A 25,035-nucleotide genomic window follows, 5' to 3' on the forward strand; every position below is an offset into this window, starting at 1 on the left:
TTACGGTATTATCAGAAATCGATCAGAGACCGGAGATAGATTGATTCGATTGAAGTATATGATCAAAGTGTGGGTGATTCCACATGATTGCAAAATACTCGTCGATTGGCACTAGACCAATTTTTCTATCGTTTTGGTACCCGGTGCTCGTAATTGATACATCGAGATTTTCACAACAATCAGGAGTCGTCAATGTATCGAAGATGTACAATGTGACTCGAGATAAAACGATCACGAGTCAATTGCACCAAAAATTCCTAAAAATTACCTGGTAGACTAGGTCACGCTAAAAGTGCGCCGGATTGAAATTAACTGCGAATTTAAACCCAATTTCATAAATCAAAAGTTCTGTCATGTCACGATCTATTTTAGGAACATCAACTCATCATTTGAAGATTTTTCAGAGATTCTGAGATTTTTACGAAAAGCCGTTTCGAACGTCGCGGAAAATAGCGAAAATTTGGATCGACCAAATTGATTGGATTTTTGGCCTCTTTACCAAGTCTTTGGGTGTCGAGGACTTGCATAAATGGTATGGCCTTTTTCTTCTACATCATTGGACATCAAATTTGGGAAATTTGATAAAGAAATTGAAGCCTAAGATGTAGGAAATTCGGAGCATGATGGGAAATGCAACTTTTGGGCATCAAAATTGATTAATTGTGGGATTAAAATGTTGAAAAAGTATTATGAGACCAAGTAGATAGGCTTGAGGGCTTTTGAGGCCAAAATCATGATGAGTATTAGATATTTATTTGGATTTTTGCTTCCTTTCCCTTAACCTTCTTCGCACGTCTCTTCCTCGTCCCTATCCATTCTCTCTCCCTCTCTCGTATGCGACCGCCTTCCTCAACCGAAGCTGCAGCTCCTTCTTCATTCGATTTTTCTCTCTGCCGTGTCTTCATCCTTCGCCAGCATCATCATCAATTCCTTCCCCCACTCACAGGAATCCACCTCCACCGAAGTCTTCGCTCAACGCCACACGCCTGTTTTCCTTTCCGCCGATCAACTATGGCAACTTGTGCCCACGTTGTTGACCCCAAAACCCCACCAATTCTCCACCTTGCTGCCACACCGAAGTAACTCCACCGACTCTTGTCACCAGCACACTCTTCCGGTCAACAAACCTATGCACGAAGCCTCTTGTTGACCCTACAGTAGCCGGTTTCGTCCACGCGTCTTCCTCAGTCTCGCGTCTCCATCTTTTACTGCCAGCATCGCCCGAAACTGCTTCTCTCTCTCCATCATCCTTGCATCTTCAGTCCTCGAATCCAGCTCGTGTCTTCGGCAAGTAAACGCCAGCGACGTCGTCCACGCTCGAGCGACACCAGCAGCTCCTGCACGCCTTCTTGTTCGGCCCATCCCACCGAAGCAGCCCAACTTCCAGTCCATTTGAGGCCCGTGTCAGCAGCCCAAGAGGTCAGCGAAGCCCAGCAGTTCTTTTATTGTTCGGCCCAGTAGTCCAGCCTTTGAAGCCCACGGATCCAGCGAATTCTTCAGCCCAGTGATTTTCAGTCCATCTCCAGCAGATCCAGCAGCCCAAGCCCGCGAGGTCAGCCGCTTCAAGCCCGGCCCGTTTCAAAAAAAAAACAAATCTCAGATTTGAGCTGAGATTTATTGGGCCCGTTTTAGGCCCGGCCCGAGTGTTCGCCGACGCCGCTGAAAATTCGGATTTCGGCCGTCGTCGCGGTGTACCGGTTTCCACAATTAACCAGTGAGTTTATACTCTAAACTCTGCTTAGTAGATTAATGACATTTAAAGGGTGTTTAGATTTATTTAATTATGGATTAGGTTATTAGTTAGATTAAATTAGAAATTTAATTATTTAATCGAGTATGTTAGGTGGTTAGCATGGTTTAGCTAAGGCCTAAATAAATTGTACTGTTTATCTAGTAGGGTTCAGGAATTTTCCGGGTCTGTATTGGTATTTAATTTAATACTTTTGGCCAAGGTTAGTATTTTTAGAAATTAAATTGAATTAATTTATTAATTTTCGAAATTAATTATTTATTAATTATTTTTCCAGAATTTAGGTCGGGATAGCCGGTGACCGGAATTTCGTATTGATTGCAATAGTGTGGTTAATTTCTACAATTGAGTGTTAGTTGTGCAAATTGAGTGCTGATTGGAATTTTGAGTATTTAATTCCAAAATTGGTGGATTTTGATATTTATTTAGAAAATCGCGAGTGTCAAGTTTTAATACCGAAAATGGATTTTAAGTACTATATCAAATAGTGGGGTTTGAAAAATAAAGGTATCAGTCTTCTAGTTCGAATTGACCGTGTACTCATACACGATTATTTTCGAGATGTTTTTAATACGAAGAAAATAGGCCAGGATCACTATTTTAATGGAGGCATTTGAGTGCAATGCATACTGTCATGGGCCGAGATTGATTGGTTGTGTGTTGGTTAAGAGAAACCATCTTTGGCTGTTAAGCCGGATGTTACTCATTCATTGGGACTCGGGTTGTAGTAGATTCTAGACCTATGCCCTTTCGGGGAAGCCGTCTAATTGAGAGACGTCGCCGTGCTCAAAGGAGGTGAGACGATGCTTGGTAATGCCAGAAGACCGCCAATAGAGTTGGTTGTACCCTTGAGGGGTGTAATTAACAATTGGAACGCATGATGGTTGAGTTTGATGCATCGGATTATGGGACAAAATTGTGTGACATGATATGGGACATGTCATAACGATTTGACCCTGTAATTTGGACCCTTGTGATTTATTGAGTTGAGTGATGCGATTCAATTGTTGAATGTATTGATTCTATATATAATGTATATGAACTGTGCTGACCTGTAGGGTGTAATTGAGGCGAGGTAAGTCCTCTATGCTAATTGTATGATTGCGTGGTTAGGACGCTTCTGGGCGTATTTCCCTCCTAATTGGGATTTAGAGCTTAGACTCGCTGAGATTTTATCACACCCCGTTGTGGGATAATATTTTCAGGGTCGTCGAGTGGAGGACCTAGAGGACCTGGAGCTGAGAGGAGGTGATCGAAAGCGTAAGTCACTTAGGACTGCTTCTTTTGGAAGGCTAGTCTTTTGTAGTCTTTTAGCGATAAACTTTTGTACATGACTCAATGTATATATAAAAGCATGTTTGTTTCGTGAATTCGTATCATGCTTTTCTATCTTTAGATGATTACTGTCAGGGGATTTTTTTTCGCTTCTACATGTGCAAAAAAATGGAAAGGGTCGGCGACTCATCCTGGGAAGTCATAAAATTTTATCGACCAGAGAGAGATGGGCACGCGCTCAAGTTTGAGGCGTGACAAAAAAAGTGAGGAACCTTTTACATTGGATGTCGCATAGCCAATCCTAAAGGAAGGCCCATCTTTGTGCAAGTGGTCATGCATGACGTTTCTGCAGAAGTCGACAAGTGACTAAATTGCCTCTTTCAATGATGGTCCTACAGCTTGCAGGCTTGACGAAGACGTAAGAGATCATGTAATCTCGACTAGAAGACGTACCTATTCCTCTCATCTTTCGGGTCGCCATATAAGCAATATTTGAGTGGAAAGAAATCCAACTTGTCTTTCTCTCGTCCCCCCCAAAACCCCTCCTTATATATTTGTCCCAGCTTTGAAGTCTTTAAACAAACCTCAGCTTTCAAAAGTCAACAGCGTCTCTACTAAATCTTTCTCGCGCTTCACCGGCCTCATTCCTATATACGTTCTTGTTTGCAGAAAGTTCTCCTGTGTGGCCAAATGGGTAGTGAAAGCCATCAGCTTCACATTTTCTTCTTCCCTTTCATGGCTCCGGGCCACATGATCCCAATGATCGACATGGCCAAAATGTTCGCCATGAGAGGCTGCAAGTCCACCCTCATCGCCACCCCCCATGACGAGCCCACCTTCTTGAGATCTATCGCGAAAACCAAGGATTCGGGCTTTGACATCAATGTCGTCACGGTGACATTGCCCCTGAAAGACGTCGGCTTGCCAGAAGACTGCGGCAGTCTGAGCAAGATCACTACGATGGAAATGCGCATGACGTTCATAAGAGCTGTCATGATGCTCGACCGACAGATCGAGCTGCTGATAGAGAAACTCGCCCCCGATTGTCTGATCTCAGACATATTCCTCCCCTGGACAACCGAGACCGCAGCCAAGTTCGGCATTCCTAGGCTCGTTTTCCATGGGACGAGTGCCTTCTCCATGGCGGGGACAGAATGTGTGAGGCTCTATCAGCCTCACAAGAAGGTGTCCTGCGATTCAGAGCCCTTCATCATCCCCAACTTCCCCGGAGAAATCACATTATGCAGGATGCAAATGCAGGACTTTGTCAATGAAGAGAACGAGTTAACCAAGTTCGTCAACGTGATGAAGGATTCGGAGAAGACTTGCTTTGGAGTCGTCATGAACAGCTTCTACGAGCTCGAGCCGGCTTACGCTGACCATTACAGGACATTCCTCGGGATACGATCCTGGTTTGTCGGCCCGCTTTCGCTGTGCAATAAGGAGACTGAGGACAAAGCACATAGAGGCAACGAAGCATCCATTGTCCAGCACAAGTGCCTCAAGTGGCTTGACTCGAAGTAACCCACCTCAGTGATCTACATTTGCTTCGGAAGCATGACGAATTTCAATGCTGCTCAGCTCCACGAGATCGCTGTCGGACTAGAAGCATCAGGGCAACAGTTCATCTGGGTGGTAAAGAAGGACCCTAATGCGGAAGAGGGCAAAGAAGAGTGGTTGCCTGATGGGTACGAATCAAGAATCCGAAACAAGGGCCTCATCATCAGGGGCTGGGCTCCTCAGGCGCTGATTCTCGATCATGAGGCGACTGGGGGGTTTGTGACACATTGCGGGTGGAACTCAATCCTGGAGGCGGTCGCAGCCGGTGTGCCAATGGTGACATGGCCGGTTGCAGCAGAGCAATTCTACAATGAGAAGCTCGTGACCCAAGTGCTCAAGATTGGGGTCGACATTGGGGTGAAGCAGGGGGTCATCCCGTTTGGCGACAGCGTGAAAAGCGAGAGAGTGGAGGAGGCAGTGAAGAGAGTCCTGGTGGGTGAGGAAGCAGAGGAAATAAGAAGGAGAGCGAAAGCACTTGCAGAGATGGCGAGAGGAGCCGTGGAAGAAGGTGGGTCTTCTTGGTCTGATTTGGGTGCTCTGATTCAAGAGCTCAAATCGCACAGATTGGCTCACACTAAGAAGATCTGATTCATGACCTGGAGCAATCAATCTTGAACTTTTGCTTCAAGAGAATACAACTGAAGAAATGGAAGTCTTCTTTTCTGTTTCTGTTGTGGTTTCGCAGTAGAGAGAAATGCTGGATTTGCTGCTTCTTTTCATGGGATTTATTCCAGCAATGTTATGATCATTTAATGTGTAGGATGTGAGTTCGTTTATTTAGCTCTCGAATTCTTTTGTGCCGATGAAATTAAAGTCCGTCTCCTGGTTTACAATCTCAATGGCGAGATGCCCTGCGTACTTTTCCTTTTGCTGAATAGTCTGTCCTTGAGACTCAGCAGGTGAAGAGACCTTTGCAACTTCATATTCCACATCAACAGAGAGTAAAAGGAAAGAAAGAAGGGCAAAAATTAAAAAGACAAGAAGAGGATGACAAACTCAACCTTGTCAGTCGTCAAATGTTAATGACATTCGCCTGTTGCATGATCTTGTGAGATGTATAATTTTTTTTCTCTTTTTTGGCGCAGTTAGATGTCTATAACTTGGCAGTCAGCAACAATTTTAGAGAAAAGACAGGTAATTCCTTTGGTCCTCACGGCAATTTTCCTTATGATCATTCTTTGGGTTTGGAGGTTTTTGCGGCCAAAACCAGATCAGCAATTCAATATTATGGACATTAAACTATCACACAATGAGAAGCCTAACGCACGTCATATTCATGGATTGGGCACCTTAAATATGAAGGATTTGCAGAAATTTCTGGTGCTTCCTCCCGGATATGTACCTGAGGACATGTGACTCCGAATATGTTACTGCCCTTCTCGTGATAAAATTTAGAAACAAGTTAGCTTATCCTATCAAGGACCCGTCTTCTTTCTCCTGTATTTGTGGTGCGCATGTCAATGTATGGCGATAGACATATGTTTCGAAACAAGTACGTTAGCCAGCTTCGTAAAACCCTTCAATCTGCATAGACGAAGCAACGCCTGGATCAATCTTTTTCCCCTCTCTGTGGAGAATGAAAGTAACCGACTTCCTATTTTCTTTCTGCCATTAGTGCTTCAAGGCCACATAATACCCATGATGGACGTGGCCAGGACCTTTGCAACTTGAGGCCCAAAAGTCACCATCATCTTTACCCCTCTCCGTTTCCAGGCAAATCGAGAGAATCTATCAGATGCAGTCATTCCGAGCCAAAATCAGCCGGAATTGGTGGGTAAATTCTCAAAGGTCCCTAGCTTGCTACAGGATCCGATCTTGCATATCCTGGAAGAATGTTGCCTTTTTCACGGGCATAACATTACCATAGTTGAATGTTGAGCATTAACTTAGTCAATAGAATAGACTATTGACGTTTGACATGATTGAGATTGATAAGTGAAATAGGATGTTGATGATTGATTTGTTATTGTGAATTGATATTGTTTATTGATCTTATACATAAAAAGTTTGTTGGAAAGATATCATCAACTTTTGATATTTTACGTATATTGCATACTGAATTTGGGATTGATGAATTATAATATCAATTTATAAAAATGCATAGTGAATTTTTTACCTGCTTAGAAATGATGTACCTACTCACTTAGCCGTGATTACTCATTTTATTCATCTTACTTGTTTTTCAGGTTTTTCAGCTAATCGCAAGTAAGATAAGAGCATTTACGTTATTAAGATGCCATTTTGATAGAATGATTTTTGGGTAATCGTTTAAGTTTGAGATGGACGTGTGAGTTTAGTTGTCTGATGGAAATGTATATATCTTTCAAAATTCTAATATTATAACCAGATGACTCTTTCATCAAATACATATAAATGTATATATTTTGATAACAGGTTGATGATGTTTATGTTTGAGGCCGTGTCATCACCTCCATAATTGTAGAGTTGGGGGCGTGACCAAATCAACCGCACAAGAGAGTTTCATCTGATTTAGAAACTTTCCTTGTACCGCACTTCCCTGGTCGAATAAGAGATAAAAGAGCTATGGAAGCATTTTTAACAGCTTCTACGAACTTGAAGAGGATTATGCTGATTATTACAGGAATGTCTTGGGAAGGAAAGCCTGGCACATGGTCCGGTCTCACTCTGCAATAGAGATTCTGTAGATAAGGCACTGAGGGAAACATCTATCAGCAGGTGTGAATGCTTAAGATCGCTACATTCGAAAAGGCCCAACTCGGTTATCTACGCGTATTTCTGCGGCTTGACCAAATTCAGTTCTCAACAGCTGGTGGAAATCACGAAGGGGCCGGAGGCATCATCTCAACAAGATTTCATATGGATTGTGAAAATTAATAAAAATGAAGAAATAATGGATGGGAAGGGCCTAATCGTAAGAGGATGGGCGCCCCATGTGTTGATTCCTGATCACGATTCGATCAGTGGATTTGCGGCTGATGAGCCATGAGTGACGGGAAGAAGCTGTGAAGTTGATAAATTTCACAACCCGTAGAAATTTTCGGATGGGGTGATCTAACACCTGAGAAAAGACAGGAGGAAGAGATGAACCTAAGGTTTCGTTCAGCTGTGAAGAGAGTTTCTCGAGGATGACCAAGATAAATGATTCCCCATGTCCATCCTTTCACAATGATATCAGATGAGGATAGCCCGGATAGGAGGACAAACATATTCAGAGGATAAGCAAAGCTGTATCTGCAGGTCGGTGTCCAGACTTCACATGTTCTCGCACTCATCTGTCTGGAAGCATTAGAAAAATAAACAGCGGCTTCAACAACAGAACAATTTTTATTCAAGCTTGGTGACAAGAAAAGTTGTCTGACTGTGAAGTGAACAAAATCTTACAGAGAATCCATGCTGCTCTGTAACCGGATTGGCCAGTTATGACAAAAATATCATTATCATAGAAACATATTCTCTTACTCGGAGAAATAGTGATAAGTTTTCGAGTTTACTCAGAAAGTTAAGACTAGGCAAACCAGGATGGTGATTCGCACTTAGTTTTCCCTGTCCTCTCTACTTTCCCTGATCTGGGACCACCTGAAAGCTTCTCCAATGACATATTCCTCCAAGCCAAGCCATCTACAGTCCCCATCGGTCCATCCTGATCCTTGGTGGAGGCACCACTATGATTTTGGTAGTTACTTCAAGTCCAATAACATAGGACATCTTTCTGAGTAGTTCTCTTCTTTCAGGCGTAAGATTATTAAATTGTAAGAATTGCTAGAGGCACCAATTCATTTTTATTCGTCTTTGCAAGTCCCTATAACAAAGAGTTCTGGAGTGGTTAAAGATGCAATTTCAGGGGCTTGATTTAATAATGATAAATGGGGAGATAATACAATCTGTCTCCTGCAGCCATTGAATACAAAAAAGCCAAGGGTGTTAAAAGGTTTGATGAAGGTTCGGTTCAGTTCAGTTCAACCCAAGATTTCGAAGGCAACGATGAACACGTTCACAAAATTACAGAAACAAAGCAATCCATTTGGCAGGAGGGGACAAGGGCAAAGTTGAAGGAATGAAAGGAACTGTCAGCGAGGACTGGCAATGGAACCGCAGAGAAAGCCGATGACTTTAGAGTTGATGATTTCCAGCTTGACAGGCAATGAAGCTCTCTCAAGCCTTCACATGGCGGCAACAGCTGTGGCGATCTCTACTCCCCTCACTCACTATAGCAACGACGTCATCGAGGCAATGAAGTCCGTCTTAGCTCGCCACTGTTGCAGCTCTCGTGAGAGTAGACGATGATTTGGAGGTGGTTTTGAAAAGCTTCTTTCTTTTCCCGGATCTGAAGCATATTCATTAGGCTCTGGTTAGGGTTGGGTGGTTTGGGTTGAAATGTAAAAATTCCCAAAATTTTTCATGTTGCCCGACCCTGATAGACCCGAAAGTCTTTTAGACATCCTGAGCAATGTTCTTCTCCTTCCTTTGGAGCTAGTAACTACAGATCTGAAACTACATAATTTCAATACTGCTAGTCATTAAAACTTACAAGTGCGAAAGGTCACAGGCAGAGCTACTGCGTCTATTTTTTACAAGTTTGAAATTCCCTTGCCGTTCACGGAACGCTGAGGTCATGTTGTCCACCGAGATGATATATTACCGACTAGATCACTTCAAAGTTAGACCTTCTTGCGAGACTTGAGCTCTTGAATCAAGGCCTCGGCATCTTCATACGACGAACCACCTTGTTCGACCGCTCTCTTGGCCTTCTCTCCAAGATCCTTGGCTTTTCTCCTCATCTCCGCTGCCTCCTCTCCTCCGTCCATCACTTTCCTCACAGCAGCCTCCACTTTCTCCCTACCAACTGGCGGGCCGGGCTCTGCGTTCCAGGATGTCCATTCCATGCTCCCAACCTGGACCCCAATCCTCAACACATCAGTGATCAACTTCTCATTGAAAAACTGCTCGGCCGAGTGTGGGAAAGTGACCATCGGAACGCCAGCGCTCACGCCCTCCAGGGTCGAATTCCACCCGCAGTGTGTCATGTACCCACCCACCGAAGGGTGTTCGAGAATCAATAGCTGCGGCGCCCATCCTTTGATAATCAACCCTTTCCCGGACTCCTTCAACCTCTCTTCAAAGCCACTCGGAAGCCAATCCTCTCGGCTTCCCTCTCCATTTTCGGACGGCTTGAAGATTTTCCCGACTGCCCAAATGAACGAACAGCCCGAAGCCTCAAGACCGTATGCAATCTCAAGAAGTTGCTTCGGGGTCAACCTGGCCAAACTCCCAAAACTAACATAAAGGACAGAGTTGGTTTCTTTAGCATTGAGCCAACTCAGGCAACTCTGCTCGTCAATGGCAGCTTGCTGCCCTCTCTCGGCCTTATCCTCCACATTCCTATTGCACAGCGACACTGGTCCGACCACCCAAGCTTTCTTGGCCATCTCTTTCTTGAAACCTTCCACATAGGCCGGTTCCAGATCAATAAAGCTATTCATTACAACCCCGAGACTCCTGTCCTCCGAATTCCACATCCGACCCCGCGGCTTCCCGCCGCCTTGACTCTTGTGAAAATGCGGAAGCTGCGACCTCGTCATCACGATCCTATCCGGCAGGCCTGGGATCTCAAATGGTTCGTATTCGGATTGCACCTTCTCGTGAGGCTCGTAAATCCGCATCAATTGTTGAGCATAGCGAGAGAAGCAGCCGTTCCCATTGAACACGATCCTGGGAACTCCTACCGCGTCAATGACATCGGCTGACCACCGGTGGAACATGTCGACGACGATGCAATCGGGTTGCCTTGCAATGAGCAAGAGCCTGAGGGGTTCCTGGAGCATGGAGGTGTCGGTGAAGGGGGTGGCCGACATGTCGGAGTTAGGCGGCTTTGAGCCTGGGGGCAAGTCGAGGGGGTGGATGGAGATTGGTCGACCGGAGTCCTGGTCTCGAGCGATGGAGCGTTGGAAGGAGAGGGCGTTGTTAGGGGCGACGACAATGGTGGACTTGACGCCGTGGGAGGCGAAGAGGCGGGCGATGTCGATCATGGGGATCTGGTGGCCTCCTCCCATGAAGGGAAAGAAGAACATCTCCACTTCGTCCGCCATTGATGAATGCACCAGCGAGAGAGAGAGAGAGAGAGAGGATTTAGGATGTGGTGCAAGCAGCTTGAGAGTCAACATCTGATTCTCCCATCTTTTTATAGGCACGTTACAGGAATTCATGTTTATTTTTTCAGTTCTCTTTTCCTTTCTAATGCACATACTCCAAATTCTTAAATGGTCATCATCTCAATGAGAAATTATTGAACATGCTTAACCAAAAAAAAATCTTATCAACGAGTACCCTCAGTGCACTTATCAATTGTAGTAAGTAAGATAATAATTTTGTCTTCGATTTAAGCATCAGAAAAAAAAGAAATTTTGAAAGTGATAAGTATTTTTTATTTAACTGCTTGACGACCAACCGTTAACGAACTGTGATAAAAAGAAAATTAGATCTTACAAGCTTCAATTTACGTGATATCAAAAATTAGTACTTCCAAACTCAACAGCTCGCTTGACTAGTTTCCCAACAAATGTCTTCAAAAATTCATTAACCATATCCAATTTCATTATGCCAACAAAAATCATATCAAAATATTTTAACTTTTTTATTTATTTAATCAGACGTTTCAAAAACATGCTCAGCATTTTTTATATATCCATGGATCTACAAACGCATCACCGTTCCAAGATCCTTAAAAAACGCAGGGTCCTAGTCGATACGATGCTCAATTTAATAACAGGATGGAGAAGGATTAAAAACTGATTATCCGGTATCTTAACACCGCCTGCAGCTCAAGTGGAAACGGGGGAAAAGAGGCCGATTGCGGCCGGGCACGCAGCCCGCAAAAAAGAAATTTTGAAGGACTTTTATAGAGAGCATTCACATCGTTGAGACTGGAGAGTGCGCACATGACATCTTTCATTGATAATCGCAGAGAAGGTCGTCCTTTTTCTTCGCGATAATCGTGATAAAATAACGAGCGAAATGACGGATGATAAGGAAAACGTCACATCAGGGTGATGGCCACTGTGACGTCACTTGCTTTGGATTTTTCCTCCCAATGGCCGCACTTTCACTGTTTGCGCTGGCCCCGACGCAGCTATACTATAGCTTTTGCTGACTAAGGCGGTGACGTCAGCTGACTTAGGCGGTGACGTCATCTGACAGCCACTTGATTCCCACTTGAAATGGACCACGTTACCTTCGAAAAATATTGACCGCACCAATTGTATCGACGTAACAAATTGAAAATCCATTAATTGAGCGATATGTGTTCATAAATGGTCCATTTGTCAGACTTTTCTCTTTTTCTTCTTACCCCCGTCTATCTTCTCTCGCTACTTTATTCATTCTTTCTATAAGCCACAAATAACCTCTCTCCTCTATGATCTTCCTTTTGTGACATCCTGATTTTCAACCCTACTTTCGATGAAATGAAATGGGCTTTTCATCGATGCGTTTATATCATTTTTCTTTAAGTTGTCCACTCACGAGATAACTAATTTATTAGGTGAAGCCGTTAAGGAATATAAACGTGACTGATTTGAGAATTCAATCAGAAATCGACTGTTCGAATGTACTAATCTATAAGGTCAATACGGCACCGTTATAAGCGATTAGTGATTGGATATAGGTCTATTCAACGGAAGCACGCAATTGAATTGTGGGTGGTTCCACTTGATTGCAAATTTCCCATCGAATGGCACTAACCCAATTTTCTGTCGATTTGGTACCCGGTACCCGTAATTGAAATCTTAAAATTTTAACAATAACTGAGAGTCACTTATGAGTCGAAGATGCACGACGTGGATCGAAAATAATCGGTCATGGGTCAAATACACTAAAAATTCCCAAAAACTACCCAGTAGGTTAGGTCATGTTAAAATCGCATTCGATCTAAATTAATTACGAAATTGAATTTGGTTTCGGGAATCGGACATTCAAGCATATCACAATTCATTTATAGGACGTTGTCTCATTTTTCGAAGAAATTTCGTCGAGTCGGGATTTTGCGAAAAAATCGAATTTCGGATAAATCGAAAAAAGAAAAAGCATTCGGATGGGAGAGAGAGTGACCATTTTTGCTGTCCAAGACTTGTTATCTGTGGGAATTTATGTGCAAGAAAGTAAGTGGGAACCAAGTAGGTTAACATGAAGATTTTTGGGGACCAAATTTGAAGGAATTGAAGTCCAAATTGATGAAATTCGTAGGCGAGAAGGGCTGTCATATTTTGGTCTTCATCTTGGCTTCAATTGGTGCAAGTTTGTGTTGAAATTAGCCATGGGTGACCTATTGATTATTGTTGGCTGAAGTTGGGCTAAGGATAAGAGTGAGGGTAACACAGATTTTTGCAATTGACTTGTGAGGCCATTGTCTCCCCCTTGTCCCTCTCTCCCTCACCCCTTCCCTCTCTTTCTCTCTTCGAATGTTTGCCTCCCCCGATCCCCCTCCTGTTTCTGCTTCTCGTTCATTTTTTTCCTTTCAAGCTCGACTCCCCCTCCTTCGATGCTCCTGTTTTCTTTTCATTTCCCCTCTTGACGCCAACACTTCCACTCGTTAGTCCCCCACGTTGCTGCCACATGCCCACATCAGAAATTCTTCATCTGCTCGACCAAGTCACACCTGCAACCCAGCCCATGTCAGCCCATCTACTTCCTCCTTCACCACTTCACAACCCAACCCATACGCCGGCGTCCCCCTTGCAGCTTCACCGTCCCACGAGCCCAGCAGCACTGCTGGAGTTGCTCCTTCGTTGACTCCGCCGCGTCAACTTCTCCACGTGACCAGCCCCTTCGGATCTGAACCGTGGGCAACCCTTGGCCGTGAGCCTTGAAGGCTTTTTCGGCCTCAGTTTGGTCTTCCTTGGCGTCGCCTTAGGCCCAAGTTTTGGCCGCCGTCGCGCCACTGTCGCCGTGAACTGATTTTCGCGCTAAACTGGTGAGTTTATGCACTAAACTCTAATTAAGGTGTTAATGATGTTTAGGGGTGGCTTAGTGGTTCGGGTTAGGCTAATTAAGGTTTGGAGACTTAGTTAGCCTAACTAGTTGATTAAGATAATTTAGTTAGCTTAACTAGGTGGTTAGGTACTTAGTTAGTTGATTTAGTTAGTTTAATTAGTTAATTCAATTAGTATGTTAAATTAAATTAGTTAGAACGGTTAGGTAAATTAGTTAGTTCAATTTATTAGCCCGGTTGGCTTAGATTGATTTAATTGAGTGTTTTAAATTAAATATTTTGCAATTTATTTATTTAATTGTAATTTATTTAATTATTTATTATTTTCCGAAAATTATACCATGATAGCCGATAGCCGGAATTTCATACTGATTGCAACGGTGTGCTCAGTTTTATATAATTGAATGTTAATTCGTGCAAATTAAGTGGTGATTGTGATTTTGAGTTGTTATTTCAAAAATCGAAAATTTTGGTATTTAATTAGAAAATATCAGGTGTCGAGTTTTGACACCACAAATGGTTTTAAATACTAATTAAATAGTGAGATTTTTAAAAGGAAATATATCAATTTTTAAGATTCGATCTAACCGTGTACCCACACACGATTATTTTTACTGAGTGTTTTAAATACGAAGAAAATAGGCCAAGCACATCATTTTAATTGAGGTATTTGAGTGTAATGCACGATATCCTTGGCCGAGATTGGATGGTCGTGTGCTGGTTATGATACCCCGTCACCCGATGTGCATCGGGTGGCTGATGCTCTTATGTGGAAAGCCATTGACAACATATAACAGTTGTAGTAGAGGTTGGGCCGGTGCTCTTATGTGGAATGTCGTATTGAGGTAGACATTGCCGTGCTCGATGGTGGGAGATGACGCCCAACTACGTTGAAAGACCACTATGTGACGAGTAGATCGTGAGTAATCAATTGGAACGTGTGATTGATTGAGCTGTGTGAGACGTCCCAATTAATGTGTGCATTTATTATATGTATCTGTGATATGAATTGTACTGACGTGCAGGAAGAGATTGAGGCGAGGTGAGTCTCATTGGTTGTGTGGTTGTGTGGTTGTGTGGCTATGTGGTTAGGATGCTCCTAGGTGTATTATCTTCCTAATTGGGGTTTATGGCGTGAATCGCTGAGATTTATATTACACCCCGTCGTGAGTTACTATTTTCAAGTCCCTAGTGTGAAAAACTCGGAGCTTGAGGTGGAAGGGTCAAGAGTATAAGTGGCTCAGTAGTTCTTTTTAGAGATAGACATCTTGTATATAAACCTTAGTATTGACCTTTGTGTATAAACTAGTTGTTTTATAAAAAGGGTTTTGTGACATTGTGGTCCTGCTTTTCTATCACATACTGAGTGTTGTCTAGGGATTAATTTTATTACGCTTTCGCATGTGCATTAAAATGAAAGGGGTCGGCGACGCTTCCTGAGACATCGCATTTTTATCAACCACCAAGGGATGTGCGCACACACGAGTTCGAAGCGTGACACCTCTCCTCCCTCTGACCCTCTCCCTCACCTGCATGGGGCACAACAATGTTGTTTACCTACCCTCTCTCTCACCTAAGCCCAATAAGCTCAAGCCCCTGCATCCTTGAGATCCTTTGCACTTTGAGTTGTCGCCTCCCTTCATAGCTTCCACATTTGAGGAGGGCTCGATTCTTGCTAGACCTAGCATGAGTGATCCTCACTGAATTCCCTCTTCAAATTTGGTGAGGGCAACCTTGGCCTATGGTCGGTTGCCGGCCATGGTTGAAAGATTTGACAAGTGGGCCTATGAGGGACATGTGTCACTAAATGAATAGGCTTCCAATTTGTTAAGTTGACACATTTTATGTACCTAATATTTTCTCCGTTTTGAGAGAACAATTTTAGGGTTCACATCTTATAACTAAGGTTGTCAAATTTGGGTCAAATTGAAAATGATCCATTTAAATTCACTCAACACATTTTCATTCATTTATATGCAATTAAAATCTAATGAATCATATCAAATCCCACCATACTTGAACCCAACTCAACCCAACCCGTTTTATTAAAATATTTCCATATTAATTCAATTTATGAAAATCCATATCCACCTAATTAACCCCCTTTAAGCTCTTCACGTGTATATATTGTTTGGATAAAATCGTTATTTTGACATTAAGATAATAAAGAATTAGCTTTCAACATTGTATATAATTTTCCACTTTTTGTATTGATTAACAATGCATAATCAGATCAACTTAGTATTTGTTAGTGAGTTTATAAAATTACCGCAACAAATAATGTGAAGGAACTGAAATTTTAATTAAATGGAATGTAAATATCGAATAGGATGATATATGCTAACCATGGATTGCAATGACAATAACTAAAATTAGAATATTACATAAAAATAATAGTGTCAAATGCAATCAATAAAAGATATACTCCAATAACTAATGGAAGGACTCTCAATATATATAGTAATGGTGAAGTCGGGCCCATTATGAGCCCATCAAAACTTCTCTAAATTGGAAATGGTTCAAGAAGTTCGTTATTTTCTCTTAACCGGTGAAACGAGAATCATAAGTATGGGATGAGTTTGAGTAAATTGTGTACCATTTAACACTTACATATTTTTTGAATTTTCATTTTAAACTCATTTACTAAACATAACTAATCTATATAATGACTCAACTTGTTAAATATGGGTTTAAAATGAGTTTATGACCCATTTTGACGGATCTATTTACAACCTTGCTAACACTTCACTGTTATCAGGTAAATAAACATGGTGAAATTAGTTTATGATAATATAGTAATTAGTCGTGATCAAAAATAAAACAACCATAGAATATCGGTGCTACGATGCGCTGGTGTATCTTAAAATTTCCCATGTTTTGAGGGCATAATTCGAAATAGAGGTGGGAGAGTTTTCGAAACTTGTGAGTCCGTGTAACAAATTTTCGAATGTAATGTGTAAATTTCAGATGATGACAGTATTTGTTCTTATTCCTTGCTAAGTTTTTTTTCATATGTGTTGGTAATTCCAGCTTGACTCGATACCCCTCAATTGTAGGCCCGCACCTTTTCAATTAGTAAATCATGAATTTTTTTAAATCGTTCAATTAGGCATAAGTCGTAAAAATACGAGCTATGATGAAACCGAAATTACTAAATTAGGATAGGATTGGTAATGTTTAATTGATGATAGTAATTTTTATACGTATTAGCAATATTTTCGTACATATCTGTAATTTCAAGTAAGTAACTTCATGAACCATTAGTACATCATGAATATATCATTCATCCACTTGGAACTAAGTCTCGAAAATGTAAACAAGAATCCCCGATTTTCTTTTCTTTTTTTTTCAGATTTGACTGGTCATTTCAAAGATGATTAATGGTAATTTTTCGTATATGGTGGTAATCTCGAGTTATTGACTTTCATTGTTTGATTGGTAATTTTCTCTAAAAGCCTAGGAATCGCAAATTTATAAAATCATCTAGTTGGAGATGAGTCAAGAAAGTGCGAACCGGGATAGCAAATATTTCAAATATGACTGGCGACATTTCAATTGATGATGATAAATTTTCACATACCTTGCCAATTTCAACTTAGTCGCTTTCATGTTTTGGTGTTAGTAACTCACCAAGTCAAGTTGTTTTTCCATATGTGAAGCAGTAACGCACATCGGAACTGCATTTTAATCCTAGCTTGATTCGCTTCGCTTGATAAAAAGTCGTGTAGGAGCTGAAAAGCCACGGATATGATGAAAATCCTAATGATAAATCAAAGCAGCACGGTATCTGATACCATCATGTTCTGAAAACACTCATACAGAATAATAAATAGCACAAAAGCAGCCATTGCCATACCAAAGAGCAGCAGTATCTTACATACAGAACAAGAGAATGATGCTCACCAGTTCTAGTATGCTTAATCGCACCGACCATTTTCGCCCAAGTGTCATGCAGCATTCTAAGTACGAGAAAGCCTGGGACAATTATTTGGCAACAGATGCACCGTTTCTGTCAGCGGACTCAATCCTAGACTTTACCAGCTGGATCAATAAGATCAAATCCTATAAACAACTAACAGGACATAACAGGTGCACTGTTTCTGTCATGCCATGTCCTGGAAAATTTTCCAATAGATTGGATGCCAAACAATCAACTCTCATCGATACTTTGCCTGTTTCGCATGGGGCATGAATTCGTGTGCTCCCACAACCTTCTCATCTACTAGAATCAGGTCGGACAAAAAAAATTTCCATTTCCGCATTAGTATGTAATGCTTTAATTACTGAAAATCAAGAAGAATGCTCGTTCGCACGCTTTATCTGCAGGGCAGCCCTGACCACATTTCCCCTTGTTATGATTCCAATCTGAAACATAGGAAAATCGTCCATGAATAGGAAACACTAAGCAGACATCAAAAGTATCCAGAAAGAATTAACTCACCAATTGGCCATTGCCATCTACCACCGGCAATCGATGGTATTTCGTTTCCAGCAATAACCTATCATTATAAACCAGCACCAATGATGGCCCCAACTTTATTAGACAAAAAACTTTCAAAGCAGAGACTGTGTGCATTTCAATAGCATTATCACTACATAAGCATAATTTGGATAACACTTAATCTCGAAGGAAACTTGTCCTAACGCAACGTAGAGACTAAAATATCTGCATTGAGAACAGATGAGCAAGATAGAACTACCGACTGTGGCAGAAAATATTTAAAGGTAACCTTACTCCCAGTGGAGAATGGAGACTCATAAAAAAGCAAAACTGCTAGTTCTAATCATCCCCGAATTATGAGCACTTAAGGAGCACGTAAATGTTCATATGGAAAAAGTTTAGGAAACAGAAGCGTTCAGTTATTTCATCCTCGAATTATAAACATTTTAGAAACATAAAATTTTTTCCGTGACAGAAAAAAAAAAAAAAAAAAAAAAAAAGCCAGGCGTTTAGTTCTTTCACCCCAAACTATGAGCACTTTAGGAGAGTAAGATTATTACTACTAATGGACAAGTTTGAGAAACAAAGAGTTCGGTGCTTTCACCCTCCAATTACTAGCACTTCGGAGTTCATATGAACAAACTAAGTTCATTGAAATCCCATATAGACATCTAGCATTACTAAGACAAAAATAATACCTTGCAGCATCTTCCAAATTGGTAGTTTCCCGAACAACAAGTGGTGCAGGTGTCATCAAGTCACCGACAACTTTTCCGTGAGTCTTACTTAGCAATCGCTGTATCCTGTTGAAAGCCTGCTCGGATATCCAGAACCAGTGGAAGGATAAACGGCAATATGCAAATTTAGATTCCCATGGAACAGAAAACAGATTAAACAATCAATAGCCAAGAAAAGAATAGAATGGAAGACCTCCTACATACTTTCCAAGAACTATCGACATCAGGGAAAATGTTTGCATCCCCTTGAGCACCACCTGGTACACAGAAGAAGGATAATCACCAAAAGATGTAGTGTAGTAGACTATTAGTGCTATGGAAGCCTGCTAAAATAATCAAGCATAAGGCCGTAGGCTGAAAAACTCAATGATGCAAGATGAAAGACCAGCTTCATTCTAGCACCAGAATGGAAGTGTCAGATCTGTTTAAAAAAGGATGATAGTACAACCAAAAGAAGCGTCTCTCTCTTTTTTCTTATATGGTAGATAAGAGAGACTCAAACAAAGATTTGCATGATTTGATGAAAAGAGAGGGAAAGTTAGCTAAAATGATCATTTAGACCTAAATGGTTAAGGTATCACACCGACGATGAAAGTGTGCCACATACTTGAATCATACAGTCAAAAGAAAGAATCAAAAGAAAGCTGAGTTGTTTTAAAAAGTTTTTCATATGATGAGTTAGTTGACTTACTTAACTCTCACTTTACCTGCTAGGAAATCATGGTGCAAGTGAAATATCCTAAGCAAAAATGGAAATTTTATACGGAGTCATCCATGCAATGTACAATACCTGATATAGAATCAAGTGCCAAAAGGTCATAATCTGAAACAACACCAACCTGCCACAGATTATCTTTGTTCAGTTTCACAGAGAATGTAAATCACTAGGATTCTCCTGAGTTAAGATAAATTAAAAAGGGATCCAAATGATGCATATGAGCAACAAGATTTCGTTATCTTAATGGCGTTGAAATATTTTACTAATTGCAAGTACAAATCATCCATGTTAGAAGTAAACACCATCAGGGAAACCGGAGTTGTATTAACCTCCTTTTCCATCTTAGTAAACATAATTAACACATAAAAGTTGAAGATAATCCTCTGTTTGCATTGTGCAGGGTTATCGAGGCTACAGGATTAGCACAAAAGTCACTGACTAAACAAAGTTTATCCCACATCATTAAAGTGAAAAATTGTCGGTCTCAGTTGGTTATTCAATGAAGATGAGCTAAAAAAGGAATTACTGCAGACTATTCCTATGGCCCGTCCCTGTAGCTTGAATATCATTATGTAGAGAATCAATGGTATCAGATCACAAGCCACATATTGCAGAGATGATAGGTTAATGTCATTTAAAGAAAGCAGCATCAGAATCACTTAAGCTATGAATGGCCTGACAGAACTCTACCCTATAGTCAGCAAACCACTAGAGTGAAAATTGAGTAAATCAATCAATTTGCGATTGTTTAGGAAACAAATCCTTTATACGGCTTATTAAGGTGAAGAGATACTGAAAATTACCAAATTCCACTCATCATCAATCACAGGGAAGCCGGTTATTCTCTTCTCCACAAGCATCTCTAGAGCTGTAATGGTTTGGTAACAAGTATCCATAAATCAACATGTAATTCACGAAATGACAACCCACACAAACGGGATGCTCAAACATACCTTCATCTACAGTTGTTGTGGCCTTGACAACATGTAAATCTTCTTTCCTTGTCATAAAATCGCCGACGGTGTATGACCCATTTCTCGGCTGTAACCACAAAACCGAACAACTGTTGAGAACATATTTCCGTTTGTGCAAAGATAATCTAAAACTAGAAAGAGTCAAAACTTAATAGTGACAAATCACCCTTTTCTCCACCATATAAGAAGACACATCCTACGACAGTTTCTCTGAAGGATTTATTAAAGAATTAAGAAACCAAACGAATGAATTTCATCAGTTCATGCGACATCTCCCTCCGTGACAACAGTTAACAAAGCAGGTCAACAATAAATCTCAATAAATCTCATCTGCCCCCACAACAAAAAAAATAATAAAATAAAATAAAAATCTCCAAAAGTAAAGCGCAAAAACAAAAATGAAAAAGGAAGAATCCAACCAAACTTACAGGTACAGAGTTTGTCACACTTGCTCCCGCAGCTGCAACGGTGACAGACTGGCGATATCCCCTTCTCGAGAGACTACCACCAGGAAAATCAAAAGACCTTCTATTGCAGCGATAATAAGCGAGGCAAGAACGGGGCACTTCACAGTTTTTGTTAGAAAACGAGTTAACGACTGAAAGCTGCGTGGAGTGGAGAGAACTTGCGAAAGAAAAAGATCCCATTTTTTTCACCAATTTCTCTGCAGCTTATGGATGGATAACATCAATCTGTATCGACCCAAAACAGAGGATTTGATGAAACAGAGAGACGTGAGAGACTCGAGAGGGAGTGCCAACGAAAATTCAGAGAGAAAACAGAGGAGGCTTCGGACGAAAGTTCATGAGGGTTCCGTAGAGGAAACAGATGCTGCGAATTTTCCCGAGAAAGGGTCGGAAGCTGAATGGTGATGTTAACTGAAGATTTGACCGAAAAGGGAAAGATGGCAACCGTGACGCGCCAAAAATCAAGGGTCCTGCGAGGATTGGAGGCGGTGGACCTTCACCATAATGTGATGGTGCCATCTTTGTTGGTTGGGTGGTGGTGGTGGTGGTGGCCAAAATATGTGGTGGTGATTGAAGGCTCTGCTTTTCGTTCTCTTGGCCTTTCTCCATCAATTTTCTCTCCCTCTCTCTCTTCCTCTCCCTCTCTAATTTTACCTTCCACTGAGATTATATGTCATTGAGGGTGAAATATCAGGTGCTCTGGAAGTAGATCTGATTGTGCTACGAGTTCAATGTGAACTGTCTAATTTTTATTCTCGTCCTTTGCAAATTTGATTATTACCAGGATTTACATCATTATGAGAGTAAATAAGAGAAATATTTCGAATGGATTAGGATGCTGTGGGCATGCTAATGAGGGTAAAGAAATGGAAGAAATATTGCATTCTGATATAAATATTATCCTAAGCATTTAAAGAAAAATTATAAGATAAGGGTATACATGAGAAATGAAATTTTTTAGTTAAGTAATACTCTAATTTTTATAAATTTCTTAATATTTGGAGAGATTAAGAGAAACTTATAAATGAAATTGACCGGACCAATTCCTCTTAATCTCTCTTAATCGATTTTTTTGTCTCTTTCCTTCCATCCAAACATGATTATATTTTTACAGCTCTTTCTCTTCCTTTCTACTCTCTACTAACAAACATAATATTTTTGTTAAGTGCAAGTTTAATGTCTATTTTTTTAACCAAAAAAAAAAAAAAAAAGACTTGTCAATTACTTGTTCAAAGTGCAAATACATCATAGAATATTCAAAGCAAAGTAAGGTCTAAAGGGCTTCAGGGGGATTGAACAGCCAATTTTGCGGCAAGGCCTTCATTCTTTGGGCTTTTATAGCCCAGTCCTCACCTTATTTAACTCTCTATTGCAATGGGCCACAGATTTTGGGCAGTTTCTTTCGCGGCTCTTCCACGTCTGAGGTAAGTCGTCGCCTTCAGAGCTTTTTTCCTTCTCCATTTGAGTCCATTGGCTAATGCTATGCATGGACAAACCGAAGGTTATGATTTGCTGTGGGTAAGGTTTTTGCTTGCGGAAGATAATATTATTTCTGGCTTTCCAGATGTGCCAAACCACCACCGTGAATAAATCAAAACTTATTGAGGTATGTTTGAATCTCAGTAGCCAATCTTCGACTCTGGTGAGTCCTTGACCTGAAATCTTGATCTGCAGAGGCATGATTTGACCAAACATTATGCGTCCAAGGGCAGAGCAGAAACAAGTACTCAATCGTTTTCGGTTGCTGACGACACGGGTCACAGGTATTTCCTTCAGCTATGCTACTCCTAAATAGTTTATCCAAGGTAACGCATTTTGGCACATTCCCTATACGAGAAACTTGATTTTGGGAGATGTGTTAGCCTTCCAAATCCCTGTCCAGGGGTCTGGTACGATGTTGAAGCTGCAATCTGACTCTGTTTTTAAAAATCTTCCCTTAATCTATCATAGCCGCTGTTCACGGAAAAATGCCAAATTTTGTGTTAGTCCATACTATCATGTCATCCTTCCAGTCAAGTCATTTCTGAATTGTAAGAATTTCCCTAATTAGTTGCTCCTCAAACATATCATAAGTACCCGTTCATTCTCTTTAATTCATGTCTATCAGATCTATGACTTTTTGACGTTTGTTTCCATCTCCTGGACCCCCCATGACTCTTCTAAGAAGCCATTTATCTTCTTTCACACGGAACTTTTCCCCATTTCCAATTTAAGCACCACTTGGACCTTGCTTTTCCTCTTTCAAAAAAAGAGCTCATGTAATACTTTTTAGACTACCAAAATATTATCCTGGATGTTTCTTCCACTTACAAAAAACACTTTGGCCTCTCAGAAATTAATTCTGGTAGCCAAGGTTTCAATATTTTAGCCAGGATTTTCAAATGATATTGTCGGCAAAATTACACAAACCTTTGGGTCAGAATTGGTCCAACTTTTGTGGGTTTGGAGTTTGTGGCATAAGACCAAAATGTGTTCTAATCAACTCATGATCGAGCTTCCCTAAATCAAGAAAATTCTTCACTTCTTTAAGAACTATCTGCTGGAATTCCTCCTAGTTCTGATGATAGAATTGCCCACTTAAGCCATGAGACCCTAGTGCTTTGGTAGATCTCTATTGACAAGTAGCCTTCATTGCTTTCTTTAGAGTGACCTTCATTGCTTTCTTTAGAGTGATTTTCACAATCAAAACCCAATTCGTCTCCTTTCTAACTAAAGGAAGACAACACTCCAAAATAGGACGCAATTGTATGGGGCCCACAGAACTACATAACTCTATGAAGAAATGCATTGTTTCCTGTTTCAACTACTTCAAGTCTCGAACCCATTTGAGTCCCTTAGCAAGGAAATATTGTTCCTCTACCTTCTCTAAATTGTGGTGGCATCAAAGCATTTGGTGTTTTCTTCCCCCACGTTAACTAGTAAATTCTAGATCAACATCCTCCAATACATCTTCTTTTGCCGCCATCTCTTCTCTACCTCCTTTTCTAGGAGTTGTACTATTATTTCTATTGTGGGTTATGGTTAGGGAATTAGTAATTACCTGCACTATTATACTTTCGCGCATTTGCATTTTTTTCCTTTACTTCAAAATGATAAGACTTTTTTAATGGCAAGTAATTTTTTGATAAATCCACATTTTTGATTCTAGAGAGTGCCAAGTATTCTTGACAAGCTGTCCATATTCTTCATTTTTAGCTATATGTCTGAAATATGAATTCCTTTCTCCTCTTAACTAATTCTTGAGAGAAGGCCAGCACAATGGGATATTTATCTAACCCAATAGCTAGTAGTGCAAAAGCTTCCTCCTTGGGAAAATGATTCTCCGATTCCTAATGCATAAAACTCTATTCAATCTCTTTTTAATAAAAGTTTTCCTATCTCTATTATTTGCCTACGTAAAAGCAGAACCTTTACTTTCCATACCCATTAAGGTACGAGAGTTTAGGAAATCCTTGAATACATTGAGCTTATATTTTCAGCCATCAATTTTCCTACCTTCTTTCAATGATAAAAAAATCTCAATAAAGCCACAAATACATAACCATGGTAGGTAATTGGAGAGACTAATATTATGCGATTGGTCCTACAATAACGTCCTTTTGTGAAATATTGATTGGGCATGAACAAAGGTGACTCTTATCTACCTTTTTGTCCTCAACAAGACACGCTACATTTATAAAATATTCAGAAAAGGACTTGGTAGTTGAGGAAACCTCTTCATTCCAAAAGAATTTCTATCTCCTTGCTATTCCCATTTGATTCCATATAACAAAATCCTAAAATTGAAGTGCCCTCTTTATTTTATGGATAATTTGGTCTTGGCTCTTAGCGTCCATCAAGAAAAGAACACTGGGCCTTTCCTGAGTCATAAGAGCTTGTAGTGCTTGGACGGTCAAGAGTATGTCTAATCCCTAACAGTTCCAGAATATAAGCCTCATATTTAGTTTAGTGGCTTATTTGGACTAGACACCAAAGTCCTCGCTTGCTTCCACTATCACTTGAATTGGTGCTTCCCACAGCTTTGACTCATCTAGAACATTCTGATGTGCCTCCTGAATTTGCACAAGGACTGCAAACATCTTTCTTTTTGTTCGAAAGGGACTTGGAATCTTTACTTTTCTTCTTTTCAAACTCAGCTGTAGATTACA

General features: G+C 40.8%; 2 protein-coding genes and 1 pseudogene across 3 annotated transcripts; 1 reads left to right on the forward strand and 2 right to left on the reverse strand.

The window, feature by feature from the left end:
* The first annotated feature begins 790 nt into the window (after positions 1-790).
* On the forward strand, positions 791-5,424 carry LOC104418705 (annotated as a pseudogene). Its single transcript, XR_005546546.1, has 2 exons — positions 791-1,714; positions 2,956-5,424. The product of XR_005546546.1 is annotated as a scopoletin glucosyltransferase-like (transcript).
* Positions 5,425-8,390: 2,966 nt separating this feature from the next.
* On the reverse strand, positions 8,391-10,707 carry LOC104418707 (abscisate beta-glucosyltransferase). Its single transcript, XM_010030120.3, has one exon. The coding sequence runs from the start codon at positions 10,651-10,653 to the stop codon at positions 9,226-9,228; it is 1,428 nt and encodes a 475-aa protein (XP_010028422.1). The 5' UTR covers positions 10,654-10,707; the 3' UTR covers positions 8,391-9,225.
* Positions 10,708-17,376: 6,669 nt separating this feature from the next.
* Positions 17,377-21,394, reverse strand: LOC104418708 (CBS domain-containing protein CBSX2, chloroplastic). The gene is made up of 8 exons (XM_010030121.3): positions 20,849-21,394; positions 20,400-20,487; positions 20,250-20,314; positions 19,519-19,567; positions 18,933-18,985; positions 18,690-18,805; positions 17,992-18,049; positions 17,377-17,915 (listed from the first exon to the last, which is right to left on the reverse strand). The coding sequence occupies exons 1-8, from the start codon at positions 21,065-21,067 to the stop codon at positions 17,841-17,843; spliced, it is 723 nt and encodes a 240-aa protein (XP_010028423.2). The 5' UTR covers positions 21,068-21,394; the 3' UTR covers positions 17,377-17,840.
* Positions 21,395-25,035: the final 3,641 nt, after the last annotated feature.

The sequence above is a fragment of the Eucalyptus grandis genome, chromosome 9, assembly GCF_016545825.1.
Source record: "Eucalyptus grandis isolate ANBG69807.140 chromosome 9, ASM1654582v1, whole genome shotgun sequence".
Lineage (NCBI taxonomy): Eukaryota > Viridiplantae > Streptophyta > Magnoliopsida > Myrtales > Myrtaceae > Eucalyptus > Eucalyptus grandis.